Raw genomic sequence first — 15,962 nt, forward strand, 5'->3', positions numbered from 1 at the left:
CTTCTGTCATTGGTGCTATGTTGATGAGTACAATAGGCTTGCTGGATAATGTTTTATAGAATAGGCTTTGCTTAACACTGCTGAAGATTTCAATCTTGATTTATCTTCTTACAATTCTCTGGTCTCTATGTGGCAGGAGATTCTTCACCCTTGAGACAGGCAACTGCCTTACTTTTTCCTATTGTAACCATCCCACACTCATCTTAAACTTCAGTGCTTTTCATGTAGGATAGCATCTCTAGTGAATGTCATTTCCCTGTTGCTGTGTGAAAGCAAAGGAAAAGTGGTTTATCCGGCTTTGTACTTCGTGCAAGCATTTATAGTTTCCTCTTTAACTGCAAGGCAACTGGCCTTCACAGTTTCTGTTTTGCTGTGGTTTGATTTCTAATCTGAAGTACTTCTCCAATAGCGTTTCTCACTTTGTAAGCTCTCAATTTCCTTTCCTGCTCTTCTTTTAAACTGACTGGACCCCCCTCCCCACCCTGGCACCATCTATAGTTAATAGCAATTCATTCATCATTTCTGTTTATTTCATCGTAAAGCAGGTATTTAACTCGGTATGTTATTAGGTCTGAACTCCATACTATAATTGTCACTTGTGTGCATCTTCCCCATCCCTGAATTCGCACTCCGATCTGGGACTGGTCAAATATATCATTCCGTCTTAGTCAGAATGCATTAGCTCCCTTGACCCAGGCTGCCAGAAAAATTGAGAAAAGATTGTTTTTCTCTACCATAGTGTCTAGATAACTTCGAGAAGGTGGGCTTCTCAGATATTTTAAAAGTACTACTTTCATATTGCTTCTCCACGAACAATGAAAATCAAAACTCTGTTATTTAGAAGTTAGCCTAAGCTAAGTCCTTGCACATTGTATGCATTTTTAAAGTAGTAATGTTAGCTACAATATAATTTGTTTTAAATATTTTTCATTTAGGATTGAAACACAACCCTTTAGTATTTTTGGTTTATCTTCAGGCTGTCCTTGCTTTGGCTGCCTCATGGACATCTCGACAAGTTGGAGAGCGAACGCTGACTGGAACGGTTATAGACAGTGGGGATGGTGTCACTCATGTCATTCCAGTGGTAAGAGTTTTTCAAAATATATCAAAGCCTCCCTGAAATTCTACACAATTGAAACAGATTGTTTGAAGTTCAGCTCTATATTCGAACAGTTAAAGTAACTGATTTTTGCACAGTACTTTTCAAACAAAATTTGATGGCTTTCCCCTAGTGATACTTAAGATGATTATGGCTTGGCTGAACTAATCTTAACTCTTTTCTTAGGCAGTCCCTTGGGATCGAGGATGACTTGCTTCTGCACCAGTTCAATTTGGCTCTGAAATGCCTGAGTCCAATGTGCGACCTGCAGACTCTGTGTGGGCAGGTTATATTTGAAGGGTTGGGTAGATAGGTTGTTTGGAGGTTTCTGAGCCTCAGCTTCACTGCACGTTCCTGACAGTGTCTTGATGTTTCCTGAATAAACCACCTCCATTTTGGTCAGTCACAAACCAGGTCTCCCATGAATCGGCAAAGATGTTTGACATCTTCAGTCACACTTTAAGGACATCCCTAAAGCATTGTTGCTGCCCTCTTGGGAGTCTCCTGCTGAGAGAGTTCTGAATAGAGTAGTTGCTTTGAGTTAAAAACAAAAAAACTGCGGATGCTGGAAATCCAAAACAAAAACAGAATTACCTGGAAAAACTCAGCAGGCCTGGCAGCATCGGCGGAGAAGAAAAGAGTTGACGTTTCGAGAAGGGTCATGAGGACTCGAAACATCAACTCTTTTCTTCTCCGCCGATGCTGCCAGACCTGCTGAGTTTTTCCAGGTAATTCTGTTTTTGTTTTAGTTGCTTTGAGTGTCTGGTGTGAGTCATATGAGCAACTGACCCACCCAACAGACCTAGTTTTGAGTGATTAGCGCTTTGATACTGGGCAAGTTGGCTTGCGAGTGTATGCTGCTATTGGACTGCCTTTCTTGCTACTGGATTTGGAGGCCCTTTTGAGGGCACTGCCAGTGGTACTTCTCCAGTGCTTTGAGGTGCCTGCTGTAGGTCGTCCAAGTCTGTGAAGCATATAGGAGTGTAGGAATCACTGCTGTCCACTTTAACATTGGTGAAAGCACCTCGATTATAAGGCACAAAAATTCCTCCACAGCATCTGTTCTACAACTTGGAGATCTCATGTTTATTATTCCTGGTAGAAGCTCATTGGGCCTGTTTCTTTCTCCCAGATTTAAGAGATTTAAGTATAAAGCTGAGACTAGAAAAGGATGAATAAGGAGATAGATGAAGAACATACAAGGATTTTATTTTGATTAATTTTCCATAAGAATGTTTAATGTCTTTACTGCTATTCTGGAGTAGATGTGCTCAATGGATTTCTTGTCTTGTAACAGTCCAGTACTGCTGCTCTTACCCTTTACTACAACTCTGGAAACATGTAAGAATTCTAAAAGTTTAAAAAGGCATGCAGTGCTTAGCTATATTCACCTTGTTACTTATATTTTAACTCCTAGATGTGCAAATTGAGGCCCATAAAGTAATTGGATATCTCTCCACTGAGAGCCAGGTATACTGTGTGGTGTGAACCGCTTGTGCTGAGACAAAAGCAAAATACTGCAGATGCTGGAAATCTGAAATAAAAGCATCTGTGGAGAGAGCAAAAGTTAACATTTCTGGTTGATGACCTGAAACGTTGACTCTATTTCTCTCTTTCCATAGATCCATAGATCCTGATGAGAGTATTCGTTGACTGTTTATTAGCAAGTCCTATTTGTTGCTGCATGCAGATGGTAGGGGTGGGGGGTAAGAAACTGTTCCAGTCCCTATCCCAGTGAAATTGTGTGCTTGTCCAATTTTCATTATACATGAAGTGAGGTTTTGCTGAGTAAGACAATTTTTTTGCCAAAGTGAATGATCTCAAAGTTTACCTAAACCAAAAAATGTTTTTTACGTTAGTTTTGGAAATTGCAACAGGATGCTCTTTTTTTTCCAAAGGCTAGTCATTTGTGAAGGGTGCCCTGCAGTTCAGGATGATGTATTAAAAAGCCTCTTGGCTCTAAATAACCATTCATTAATTAAAACACTGCAATATGGGTTGTAGTTTGATGTGCTGATGCACTGTTCCAAAATGGAAGCATTCACGTGTGAACTGATGCCAGCAGTTTTCTACAAGTTAAATGTGTAATCTTGAATGTTGAATAGCCAGTGGTTAGTTTCCAAGATATTGGCTTCAACTTTGCCACTCTCTTCATGGGCAGAATTGTTTAGCCATGTGCATATTACCTCATGGATAGTGAAGACGACAGAGCCGTAGAATGATCTATCTCAGGCTTGCGCCAGGACACCATTTTTTGTCCACTCCAATATGGGGGCACAGCACTTCCTGCTTGCCCAATTGGATGCTTAAACACTTTAGCTCTTTAAAAAATGGGTGCAGCATGGCCATTTTTCTAGGCTTGTATTCCTTTTATTTTAAAAACCTAATTTGTTTAACAATATGTTCCTCATTAGCTCATCACACATTATGAAACTCTACTCTGTGCTTCAATTTAAAGCTTGTTTTCCACTCAACTAATTGGGGAATTTGTTCCATAATGTAAATGCTGATGTCCTTTATTTTTATTCCTTCCTTATTACTTGAAGAGGACAAGTTCACCATAAATGGCATTGACAAGTTAAACTTTGTAGTTCTGAGAACTATTGTGGGCTGTTTTTTATGGTAGATGTGATGCAATTTCCTGTGGTTTGAAGGACAGTTGATCTTAAAACTTATCCAACAAATCACTTGCTACATTTGCCTATGTCCATGATCAACTTAAATCCTGTTAAAGTAATTTTTTTTTACAATTTTGATGGCAAGCAAAGGAATCTTTGAACAATATAATGCTGCACTTGGGTTACAGAAAAACCCTGCAAAATATTATCTGACTGCTAAAGGTCTACTAATCAACCTCTAAGAAAATTAATTTAATAGGAGTAAAATTTATAACACTTTATCATCTTGTGGACCATAAGACAGAAGCAGGCCATTCAGCCCACTGAGTCTGCTCCATCATTAAGTGAGATCTTGGCTGATCTGATAACCTTCAACTCCACTTTCCTGTCTTTTCCTCATAACCCTTGATTCCCTTACTGATTAAATATCTATCTCAGCCTTGAATATACTTACAACCCTTTACAGTAAAGAATTCCACAGATTCATTACCCTCTGAGGGAAGAAATCCCTCTTAAATGGGCGACCTCTTACTCTGAGGTTATGCCCTTTGGTCCTAGACTCTCCCACAAGGGGAGACAACCTCTCAGCATCTACTTTGTCAAGCCTCCTAAGAATCTTATATATTTCAATACGGTTGCCCCTCATTCTTCTTAACTCCAATGAGTATAGGCCCAACCTACGCTACCTCTCATCTTAAGAAAATTCCTCCATATCCGGGATCAAACTAATGAGCCTTCTCTGACTGCCTCCAATGCCAGTATATCTTTCTTTAGATAAGGAGACCAAAACTGTTACAGTATTCCAGGTGTGGTCTAACTAATGCCTTGTATAGTTTTAGTAAGACTTCCATATTTTTATCCTCCATTCCCTTTGAAATAAAGGCCAGCATCCCATTTGCCTTCCCTGTTCCCTGCTGAACTAATATGCTAGCTTTCTGTGATTCTTGCACAAGGATCCCTAAATCCCTCTGTGCTGCAGCTTTCTGCAGTCTTTCTCCATTTAAGTAATATTCAGCTCCTTTATTCTTCCTGCCAAAGTGCGTAACCTCACATTTTCGTACATTATAGTCTATCTGCTGAGTTTTTGCCCACTCACTTAACCTGTCTATATCCCTCTAGACTGTCATCCTCACCATTTGCCTTCCCACCTATTTTTGTCATCCACAAACTTGGCGATAGTACATTCACTTCCCTCATCCAAATCATTAATATATATTACAAATAATTGTGGGCCAGCACTGATCCCTGTGGCACTCCACTAGTTATTGACTGCCATCCTGAAAATGCCCCTCCTATCCCAACTCTGCCTTCTATTAGTTAGGCCATCCTCTATCAATGCTAATATACTACCCCCACACCATGGGCTCTTATCTTAAGTACCTTATTGAACGCCTTTTGGAAATCCAAATATATTACATATATCGGTTCCCCTTTATCTGCCCTGCTTGTTACCCTCAAAGAATTCTAATAAATTTGTCATGATTTTGCCTTCATGAAGCCATACTGTCTCTGCTTGATTATATTAAGCATTTCTAAATGCTCTGCTTTACATCCTTCATTATTTTCCCAATGATGAATATTAAGCTAACTGGCCTATAGTTACCTGTTTTTTTGTCTCCCTCCCTTTTTGAATAAGGGTGTTACACTGGCAGTTTTCCCATCTGTGGACACGACTAATAAAACTGACATGCTCCATTCCTTTATGGAAGGGTTTATTTTTTGCTGTCAATAAATACACGTGTACAAACTTTCAAATATATATCTTTTAACTAGTTTATCTTTGACTCTGCTCACAACGGAAGTTCTGTTTCTGTATCTGTAGTCTTGTGCTTGGTAGATAACCACAGGTCTAACTGATTCTGTTGATTTTGGATCTAGTCTAATGCCTAGTAACCAGGGCCAGCTGGCTTGAAGGGTGGGAGAACAGGAGCCCTCAAGCATCTTACATGCAGATCTCCAGTGGAGTTCATTGTGAAATATTTGAGAAAAACTTAAGGTCATAATAAAAACAATTTTTCCTATGCCTCTCTTTCTCTTAATATTACCTAGTGTTTTTTTTTTGCTCCTGCTGAATTTTGTTATCTTGTTTCTTTATATATTGTATGTTTGTTTTCATCCATTCTTGCCCTTTGGTAAGAGAAGGGAGAACAGTGGATTTGGATACCAGGGTAAGTAAGAAGAGCAGGTGAAGCTTCCACTAAAAAGTGGAGAGTTGGAATAGCCAGCAGGAGTTGATGCTGAGGGGAGAACAGCAGGAACTGGAACAGTGGGAGCTCATAAAGAAGGGGAAATGCAACAGGAGCTGACTTGAGTACATGGTGGTGGCTATGAGAAATGAAAGGCATAAGATCTAGCTAAGCAGGAGATGAAGAAATCAACAGGAGCTGCTGTGGAAGCTGGCATTCAGTAAGGGTGGTACAGAGTATAACAGCTGGCATAAAAGGGGTATGTAAAGAGCAACCATGCTGGAAAACTGAACGGGAACTAGTGAATAAAATCAATGAGTGGAAAAAATGAAAAGAGGAACAATGGACTGGATGGGAGGGGAACTAACAGTCATTGACTTGGCTACTAGCCAAAGAATTACTGTTTTCTTTTTGGTAGAGATACATTCAATAATGGTAAAATAAAATAGATTAATGTTTGGTTCCTGCAAAATGAAAACCATTGTGATATTACTTTTCAACCTTATCATTTCTTGTGAGATGGCAATTGGTCAATATTTGCATATCCTCTTTTAAGTCCAGTGTCTTACCAGAAAAAAGTAAGAACTTGAGTTAATGCCATTATTTTTCACACTCAATCCAAAGTAGGCATTAACTAAAGGTATCTCTTTCTTCATTGCGGTTTTATAAATAATGAAAATTTTATTATCTCTTCTTCTCTTGGCCACCTCTTTGCTCCTAAGAGCAAGAGAATTAATAATTTGTTGCACTAGGGTGATGGAAGGACAATAACTGTAATCCAGCAAAGAAGTTGAGCCATTCTGGGAGCTCAGCTGACTGAGTGAAAATGTTGCTGCCACACTGTACTTTGGTTTAGCTTTGGACAGGCTTAACTTGATCTTGTCAGAGCCCACATAAATGCCACAAGCCTTAAGAGTGGCAAGCATTACTAGCCCCAGTAAAAGATCAGCTGGTATGTATTGGGACAGGTGTTCATAGATGTGAGGAGTTCAGTTGTCAGAGGGAGAGCGTTAACTTGACTGCAGAGAGTTCTTTAGGGTATGAGGCATTGGGATTCATCTGCAGTAACCGAGTGATTGCGTTTATGGTGACATGGGGTCATTTGTTCAATTTTCACCATTGCTTTAGTAGGGCCATTGACATTGTCTTGCTTCTTATCTGGCTTTCTTCTCCCTCAGTCCACATCTTGGTGTTATCAATCCATCCAATTTTTCTTCCTCCTTTCTGTTTTAACTCTCAATTTCTCCTTCAGTTGTTGCCAGGTTGAGGTATTTGTTTCCAATGCCCACACTTGGCTATCTTTAACTGTGCTGGCATTTCTCCTGTTTACTGAGCTTCTACCCTTGACCTAACCCACTCATTTGTCATTCTATCCATCCAGCTGATTCTGAGCATCCTTTACCATACCCACATTTCATAGTAGAGTCACCTTATACCAATGCCATAAATGAAACTGGGCGTGCACAATCGACAATATTTACTGACAATAAAGGTGTCTGGTGTATTTTCAGAACTTGCTTGCCAAACATGCATTATGTATTTTGCTATTCACTTGCTTAACTAAAGTACCACATTTCTAAAGTAGGAAAATGCCACAACTGAACAATTATTTCCAGCTTTTTGGTGACCTTGATTAGTCTTGCTCCTTTTTAAGGGGAGAAGTTGAGTATTTACATGCAGTTGCCAGTCTAAAGACATACTTCACTGAGCAGCAGCAATTAACCTCTATTTGACACCTGGATAAGCCTATTTAGAGCACTTGGCTTACGAAAGTATTTAATGGTTTAAAGATCTGATTTCTACTCTGCTTCAGTTGTGCTTTCTGATCATAAAGTGACTTCAAACAAGCTATACCTTAGGCATCTTTTCTTTAAGTGATTCCTTTACGCTTATTAGGAAAAGACTACCTAGACGTAACAAAACATACATTTATATAGTGCCTTTAACGTAATAATACATTCGAATATGTTTCACAGGAGCATTATCAAACAAAATTTGACATTGAGCCACATGAGCTGTTTAAAGAACACTTTAGAGAAGGAAAAATGAGGATTATGGCCTAGGGAGCTGAAGGTATAGATGCCAAAAGAATGATTAAAATCAAGCATGTGCAAGAGAGCAGAATTAGTGCAGATCTCTGAACAATATAGCCAAAAAAAATTAGTCAAGGTTTTTTGGGAAAATAAATCAAGCATATGCTATAAGAGAAAATGTAACAACTTTGATGGAAAGTAGAAATAGAAACAGAAAATGCTGGAAAAACTTAGCAGGTCTGGCAGCATCTGGAGAGAGAAACAGAGTTAACATTTCAAGTCCATATGACCCTTCTTGCTTTAATTTTGATGGAAAATAGCTTGCCTGATGGGAATCAGTTGAAGTGTCATTAAATGGTTGTTCAGACTGGAACCAGTGGTATATCATAGTGGTATATCTGATGGATCTGAATTAGGTCCACTTTTACTTTTTTGGTGTATATATAGATGGTTATTACTTCGGTGTACAGACTACAATCAATTTACTTTTGGTACACAAGTGGGAAGTTTGGCAAGCAGCGAGAAGGACTGTAAAAGACTTCAGGAAGACAAAAACAGGTTGGCAGGATGGACAGACAAAAACAGGTTGGCAGGATGGACAGACAAAAACAGGTTGGCAGGATGGACAGACAAAAACAGGTTGGCAGGATGGACAGACAAAAACAGGTTGGCAGGATGGACAGATGTGTCAACTGTTCTTTAAAGTGGATAAACTTGGGCCAGAATGTGTACACTTCGTGGACACTGAAAGGTATAGATGAACTAACTTCAAGTACATTTTTTAAAGTGAGTGTGGTTGGAAAATGTTTTTAAATCAAGCAATACAATTATAGATTTTATAAATAGTGATATAAAGTACAAGAAGCAACAACGTATCTTTACAAAATGATGGTTAGAGCACTATCTGTGGTTATGGCCGCATGGGCATTAAATCCACAGAGAATTTACCATTATTCCAGGGATGGGAAACTACTATTATGTAGAGGGACTGGAGATGCTGAGATTATTTCCGCTGGAGCAGAGAAGGGAGTGAAGATTTTTTTTTTAAATTAAGGGTTCTTCTATTAATTAGGGAAAGATCATTTCCTCTGGCTGGTATTTCTACAGTGCCTTTCAAAATCTGAGGGCATCCCCAAGTGTTTTACAGACAATTAACTACTTTTGAAATGTGGCCCCTGTTGTATGGAGCACAACAACCAATTTGAACTCAGCAAGTTCTCATAAAAAACAATGAGATAATAGTCAGATAATCTGCCTTAGTGATGATGGTTGAGTGGTAAATATTGGCCAGGTTACTGGGGTGAGCCCCACTATAGGTGTGTTCAGTGATGAAGGGTTATCAATTATGTGAGCAGCAATGCTCAAAAGTCTCTTCGCACAAAAACTTGTTGAAGCTTTGCTGCAGAGTAAAATGAGTTGAGGTATAGATGCATTGTGATCTAATTGAAAGGAAGAACAGGCTCAAAGCTGAATGGCTTTTTTTCCTGATGTCGTGTTGAGGTAGTGACTTGAGGATAAATTGGATAAATATTTTAAGCAGTGAAAGCTGCAAATCTTGGTAAGTGTGGAGCTGTAAGATTAGTTTGGATTGTTCTTGCCTGTACAGATACAATAGCCCAGTTGATGACCTACACCATGAACTACTTGTATTCTGTATCACTAGTTTTACATATCGTATGCATGAGCTTCCTGACCATTTTTAACTTGACACCAAATTCCCAGTGCAGAAAGTAAATACATTTTCATTGTAGCCATCTGTCACTCAGCTCTTTTTGTAATGCTTTAAAATACTTCTGAACTTAAAACTTTTTTTTATATGGTTACTACTTATTGACCTTTTCTGCCCATGCAATCATTTCTCCTTGCTTACCCTAATTCTGTCTCCCAAATCCGTTCAAGCCTATCTCTCCTGAAAAATTGACTACAACAGTTCAAGTGCTATAAACTGATTTTGTCTGATTATTTATGATTTCCTCATGTTTTGAAATAAATTGATCTTTGAATCCTTGGTTGCTGACCCTTCCTTACACCACTGCCACCTGATTGAGTTTTTAATTCTTGACCCAATTGATTGCCTAGTTCACTGATTTATTGCCAAGCAGTTTTGATTTCTGTCCCAATTCTTCTGGGTTGCATTTAATTCATTGCTATGAGATCTTGTAGAGATATGTTGGGATAAGATTATAGAGGGATTTGAAATTTGCTTCCAATTCAATGTCAGCAATCCACTTAAGTAAAGCAGTGCTATCAACATGTTCATAGGCAGTATACAGTTTATGAATGTGGCAACACCACAAGAGATCAAATGAGAACCAAGTCTTCTGGATAATGTGCAGTTCCTACAAGCATTGTATTTCCCCCTTTGAACCTTATTGCTAACATTTCTATTGTCTTGAAATTAAAGTGGATGTAATTAACAGCCCCCAAGATCTATGCCAAAATTGGGGTAAATCAAAATGTCTATTGAAAGAGTCTTGAGGTTTTCAGCCAGTTTGTACTACCAAGCGCTCCAATGTCTGGACTAGCTATATTTAACATACTTTTCTCTTTTTTTTTCTTGCCCTTAAAAGGCTGAAGGGTACGTGATTGGTAGTTGTATTAAACACATTCCAATTGCTGGTCGTGATATTACATACTTCATCCAGCAACTTTTGAGAGATCGAGAGGTGGGAATACCCCCAGAGCAGTCCCTGGAAACGGCGAAGGCTGTAAAGGTACAGTAATGACAACTTGTATTTATGCAAGTTCCTTTTACATAGTAAAACATCCTCAGGTGCTTCCTGAACATTATTAAAACAAAATTTGACGCCAAGTCAGGAGAGATACTAGGACAGGAGACCATAAAGCTTGACCAAAGAGGTAGGATTTAATGGACCTTTAAAAGGAAGAGAGAAAAAGGTAAGATATTTATGGAGAGAAATCCAGAATTAAACTTTATGTAGGGTAGAAAATGGGAGCCTGACCACGGAAGCATTGGAATAATCAAGTCTGGAGTGCAATTAGTCTGAGTCCAAAAATCTGTCAAAAGTAGATACTATCAAAACACCAGACTGGCTGCAGATCAGGTATTTATAGCTTAGGTTAAAGCTTGGCACAATTAGCAGCTCTCTCCTTCCCAAGTCAAAAAGAGTTAAACTTCAACCCTGACTCAGCATTATTTGACACTTCAGTCTGGTACTGGACGTACTGCATTATCATAGGGAACCACCTTTTATAAGAGATGTTGAAATACTATGTGTCTCTCGGATGTGAATGATCCTAGAAGCTGTTCGGAAAAGAACATTGTTTCTTGAATCCTGTGTGCAATTTACTGATGTAACAGTGACTTTGATTTTAAACTAATTTGACTTGAAACACTATGTATAAATGGAAATACTATATAAATGGAACTTCCTTCTTCTTCATCGTTTTTGTATTTTTTTAACTTGGATTCTGGGAGTCAGTCCCTAATATTTGGGCAATTAAATTCACTGGATTTGTGAATCTATTGCCATGAGAAAACTGGCTTAACATTATAAGATACTAGGAGCTGGCATAAAATAGTTGGATTCCAGGAATTCAAATTAAAAGAATATAAAACAGCCTTTAATAGTTTATCACATAAAAACATTGACCTCGATTAAATAAAAATGCTGGAAATATTCCGATCATGCAGCACCTGTGGAACGAGAAATTGAGCTCATGTTTCAGGTCGATGATCTTTCATCAGGAGTACTAATTGTCACCTTGATAAACCTAGCTACTTGATTTATGCTGGCCGTGCCCAAGATTAGTAACAGAGGAATTGAAGGCAGGAATAATGGAAAGATTTGGGAGCAATGGGAGACAAGAGGTTCCTAAATCCATAAATCCCTGAAAGAACATAGAGCATTGCTTCCTTTGGAGTTGGTAGTTAATATATCTGAATAAAAATGACTATTGGTCTTTTAAAATAATACTTTGAATTAGAACTAATTGTGCCAGAATTAAATATACATTAACAGTTCCACTTACAGGAATGGAAGTGATATTTAACCCCTCAAGCTTATTCCATCATTCATTGGGATCACAGTTGATTTTTGGCTTAACACAATGTTTGCATCTTTGTCCTATATCCCTTTGACAAAAACCTCTCAATCTCAGGTTTAATATTTTCCTTTGTTCTAGCATTAGTTGTCATTTGCGTGAGAGTTCCGAACTTCTACCACCATTGGAAATATTTTCTACCTACCCCTTGATATCTTGAAAACTTTGATCAAATCGCCTATTAACCTTCTAAAATCTAGCAACACATCCCTTTGCAGTTTAACTCTGGAGGTCATGTATCATTCTGGTAAACCTTCACTGCGCTCTTTCTAAGGCCAATATATCTTTACTAAAGTGAGCACAGAGCTACTCAACAGTACTCCCAAGTATGTCTAAACAGGACTTTGCAATGCTATAGCATGACTTCTACCCCGACAGCCCTTTAGGTATGAAGGCCAGTTTCCCAGTGGTCTTTTTGATTATTCTCTGCACATTGTTCATGCCATTATGATAATCTATGTACTTGGACCCCCATGTCTCATTGAACATCTGCTCTTTCCAGCTTTTCCCCATTTGGAATATACACTTATTCTTTTTGGGTCCAAGGTGAATGACTTCACATTTGCCTACATTGAAATCTGTTTGCCACAGTATTGCCAATTCATATAAATCTATCTATCTGTGTAATTTTTATGCGTCCATCTACACCGCTTATAATGGTGCTTATCATTGTGATATCGGCAAACTAACATGTGGCCTTCTATCCTACCTAAGTCATTAATCAATATGGTGAACACTTGAGACCCCAAACTCAGAATCTTGCAGGACATCACTAGCCACATCCTACCAAATGTAGCCCCTGCTTATCATCCTCATTTTCTGTCTCGTGCTAATTTCCTAACCAGGTCAATAGTTTGCCTTCAATTCCATGGGCTCCAGCTCTGGCTAACAGACTCTTATGAGGGACTTCAGAAAGTCTATATAAATAAATATCCACAGACATTCCCTTGTCCATCTTTAGTCACCTCTTCAAAAGTTCATTGTGGTTTGTAAGGCGTGACTTGCCCTTGACAAACCCGTGATGGTTTTCCTACCAAATTCAGGGTACCAATACATTTCATTTGCTGAAGTAGAATATAGTTGGAACTGCACTAAGCTAACAAGTCTGTTAAAGTGCAGTAATACCATGGCTACTGATGTCAGATCAGTAGCCCAGTAAATATTAAGCAGTTGTCATTGCCTTGTTTGTACTAATTAAATGCAGTTCAGATATCAGTTCAGAAGGGCTTTGCTCCTGGACATTAAATTTGAAATGATTTCGGAGCTTAGCTGAGAGTTAATACACTCAAGATTTAAAGAGACGCTGGCTAAATTTCTAATGCTTTGATGGAATTTAATGTGATTCCTCAGCACTTTGCATACCTGTTTTAAATATACCGCTGTTAAATGTCATGCGGTGCCAAACCCAACCAAAACAACCTGCCTCTTGTTACTCCGTTCGAGCCAGGTCAAGGCCGAACTCCAACGTTTTATATAAAAATTTCTGCTTTGCAGCGACTAAAATTCTTTACGTTACATCCATAAAAATTGCAATTACTTAGTGGATTTTTTAATCTTAAGTCTTGAAGGCCATATTTTTACTGTTCAAATTGCAATAAAATATATTCTTACCTTCCTCCTCATTCTTGCCCATCCCATCAACATTTTAAAGCCGTTTCTTCCTCTTAAGGATCATCTTCTGCACTAGTTGTTGCTGGAGGACTAAGCGTCCAATTTTACCCCGATCTAAGGCATAGCTGGGCTAGCCTAATCCTAAGACATTAATGTTACATTTCCCATCCTCTTTTTGTAACTATAAATCCAAACCACAGCAGCTGATCTGGCTGACAAGTTCCTTCATGCCATTTAAGAATATTAAGTAACTAACTTGTGCATTATTTTTTATGTAGTATCCTGTTACTGTACTTCATGGTAATTCATGTATTTGTTTTTTTCTTGGGTAAAGAAATAAATAAGTCATACAGCTTTATGTAATTGGTCAAAGGACCAGGATTACATCAGCTTGCCAAGGCCAACCATTGTTGAACTGTTAAGTACTGGGTAAGCACCCTATAAAGGCAATAAAAGAAGTCTGGGTACAAAGATAAATTAGAATACAGAAACAGGTTTTCTAACAGCTATTTTTCTGCACAAAATCTAAATAATGAGAGCTTTCCCACCAAGAATCACACAATTTAAAACCAGCACTTAATACCAAGTTTTGCAAGTTTACTATAGCATGACCAGTTCTAGCAATTTTTTGATGCCAGTGGTATTTCATATATTTGACACATTAGTGTACTAACCTGAGGTTGTTATTTGTTGGATCGTGTGTTTGTCTGGTCCTCATGGGGCACAGTTGGTCGAGGATCCACTACGCCACAAAAACCTATACTTAGTTATCTCTTAGATTTTTGTCATTAGTAAGTGAGCTTTATTTTAACCAATGTCGGTAAATAAGCATTAGTACGAGAAAATAGTTTTGGACTCAATTTATATTTATGTCACTTTAACCGGAATTGGCCACAACAAATTCCACTTCGTCATTAGTCAATTCAATTTATTGACTAATTTAAATGCTTTTCAAGCAAAGGCACTGCCTGTGCTATTTTATTTTAAATCAAATGATTGGATAATTTGATTTTCCTCTAACCCATTTCCTCCCTGTTTTAAGAAAAATGGCTGAATTAACAGGAATAATGTGAAAATGCTAAATTTTCAGGAATGTGATGAAAGCTATGACCTACTAATAGGTGCAGATTTGTCCTTGTAGATCTTTGAAGAATTTTGTTTGCACATTTTGTCGATTTGCAAAGAAATAGTCTGCATAGTTTAGCATTACGGTGATCAATATGTAGTTCATTTTAACATATGAAAGAAATACCATGATTATTGAAATTTTTGTTTGTACTTTTCTCTGACAATCTCCTGTACACTAACCTTTTTGTTTCAGCAGGTAGTAGCAATATAGTTTCATATTTCAAATAAGCTAAATATGGTATATTTTTCACAAGGCACTACACAGACACTGCAGCAAGAAAATTAACCTTGATTTTTATTGCAGTCACAGTTTAAGAATCCATTGAAATGACCTTTATTTGATGAAAAATACTTTTCCAAACTGTGGACAGTGCAAAGTTTTTGTATTGTGGCATTGGAATGCACATGTTTTCAATGAACAAGTGCATTATTCTTACAGAATCTCATTATTGGCACCTCTCTGGCTGACAAATGAACATAAACTGGCAGCAGCTGTCAATTTAACATACTTCAGATACTGCAATTTTTCAGATTTCAGTGTGCATTAGTTGGGAAATCTTAACATGTCTCCTGTATAAACTAACTAGGATATCTTAACTGCAATATTAAATTGCGTTTTTGAATGGAACTCCCAAACGAGTTGAATTCAGCTGGCCTCATTATTGAATGAGAAGAAATTTTTGCTTCACTAAATATGTTTATCATAAGCCCATAAAACTAGAATTTTGAAGAGCTCTGTTTATGAATTCCTTGGGGAAATTTACCTTTGGATAAAAGTTGAAAGTAAAGCACAATTGGATAAAAACTATGTAAAAATAAGCAATTAATTTTAAAAAAATGAAAAGATTAACTTCCTTTTCTGTTCCCAATTTTCACTTCTCTTCTCCTGAGGGCAGTTACTTGAACTGTAATGAGATTCCTAGATCTCTTGCAATCGTTTTATATTTCATCCAAGTGGCTATTCTTTGTATGAGCCTCAGTGGTGAGTTTTTTTGCAAACAGTTGGGCCACGAAAGGTTGAAAGTTGCAGCTTTCCTCACCCAGCATTTACATATGCACTTATACTGAAGAATGGGTATTGGGAGCCATGGCTATTTATTTATTTATTTTCCCCTGCTTGCTTAATTCAGGGGAAAATTTTAACAACCCTATCCTCACCCTGGCTGTAATCAGCTCACGTAGATCAGACGATGAATCTAAAGTAGAATATTTTGTGTATCAT

The 15,962-nt window shown here is 37.9% G+C and overlaps 1 protein-coding gene across 2 annotated transcripts in view; it reads left to right on the top strand.

Annotated features, from left to right (window-relative positions):
- The window catches only part of LOC121284945 (actin-related protein 3), a 58,716-nt gene that overhangs the window by 31,590 nt on the left and 11,164 nt on the right, over positions 1 to 15,962 (top strand). For both annotated transcript variants that reach the window (XM_041200909.1, XM_041200910.1), the window contains exons 6-7: positions 977 to 1,084; positions 10,507 to 10,650. In XM_041200909.1, coding sequence (XP_041056843.1) covers positions 977 to 1,084; positions 10,507 to 10,650 — 252 coding nt within the window. The remainder of the gene's footprint in view (positions 1 to 976; positions 1,085 to 10,506; positions 10,651 to 15,962) is intronic.

This window comes from Carcharodon carcharias, chromosome 12 (genome assembly GCF_017639515.1).
Source record: "Carcharodon carcharias isolate sCarCar2 chromosome 12, sCarCar2.pri, whole genome shotgun sequence".
Taxonomy (NCBI): Eukaryota; Metazoa; Chordata; class Chondrichthyes; order Lamniformes; family Lamnidae; genus Carcharodon; species Carcharodon carcharias.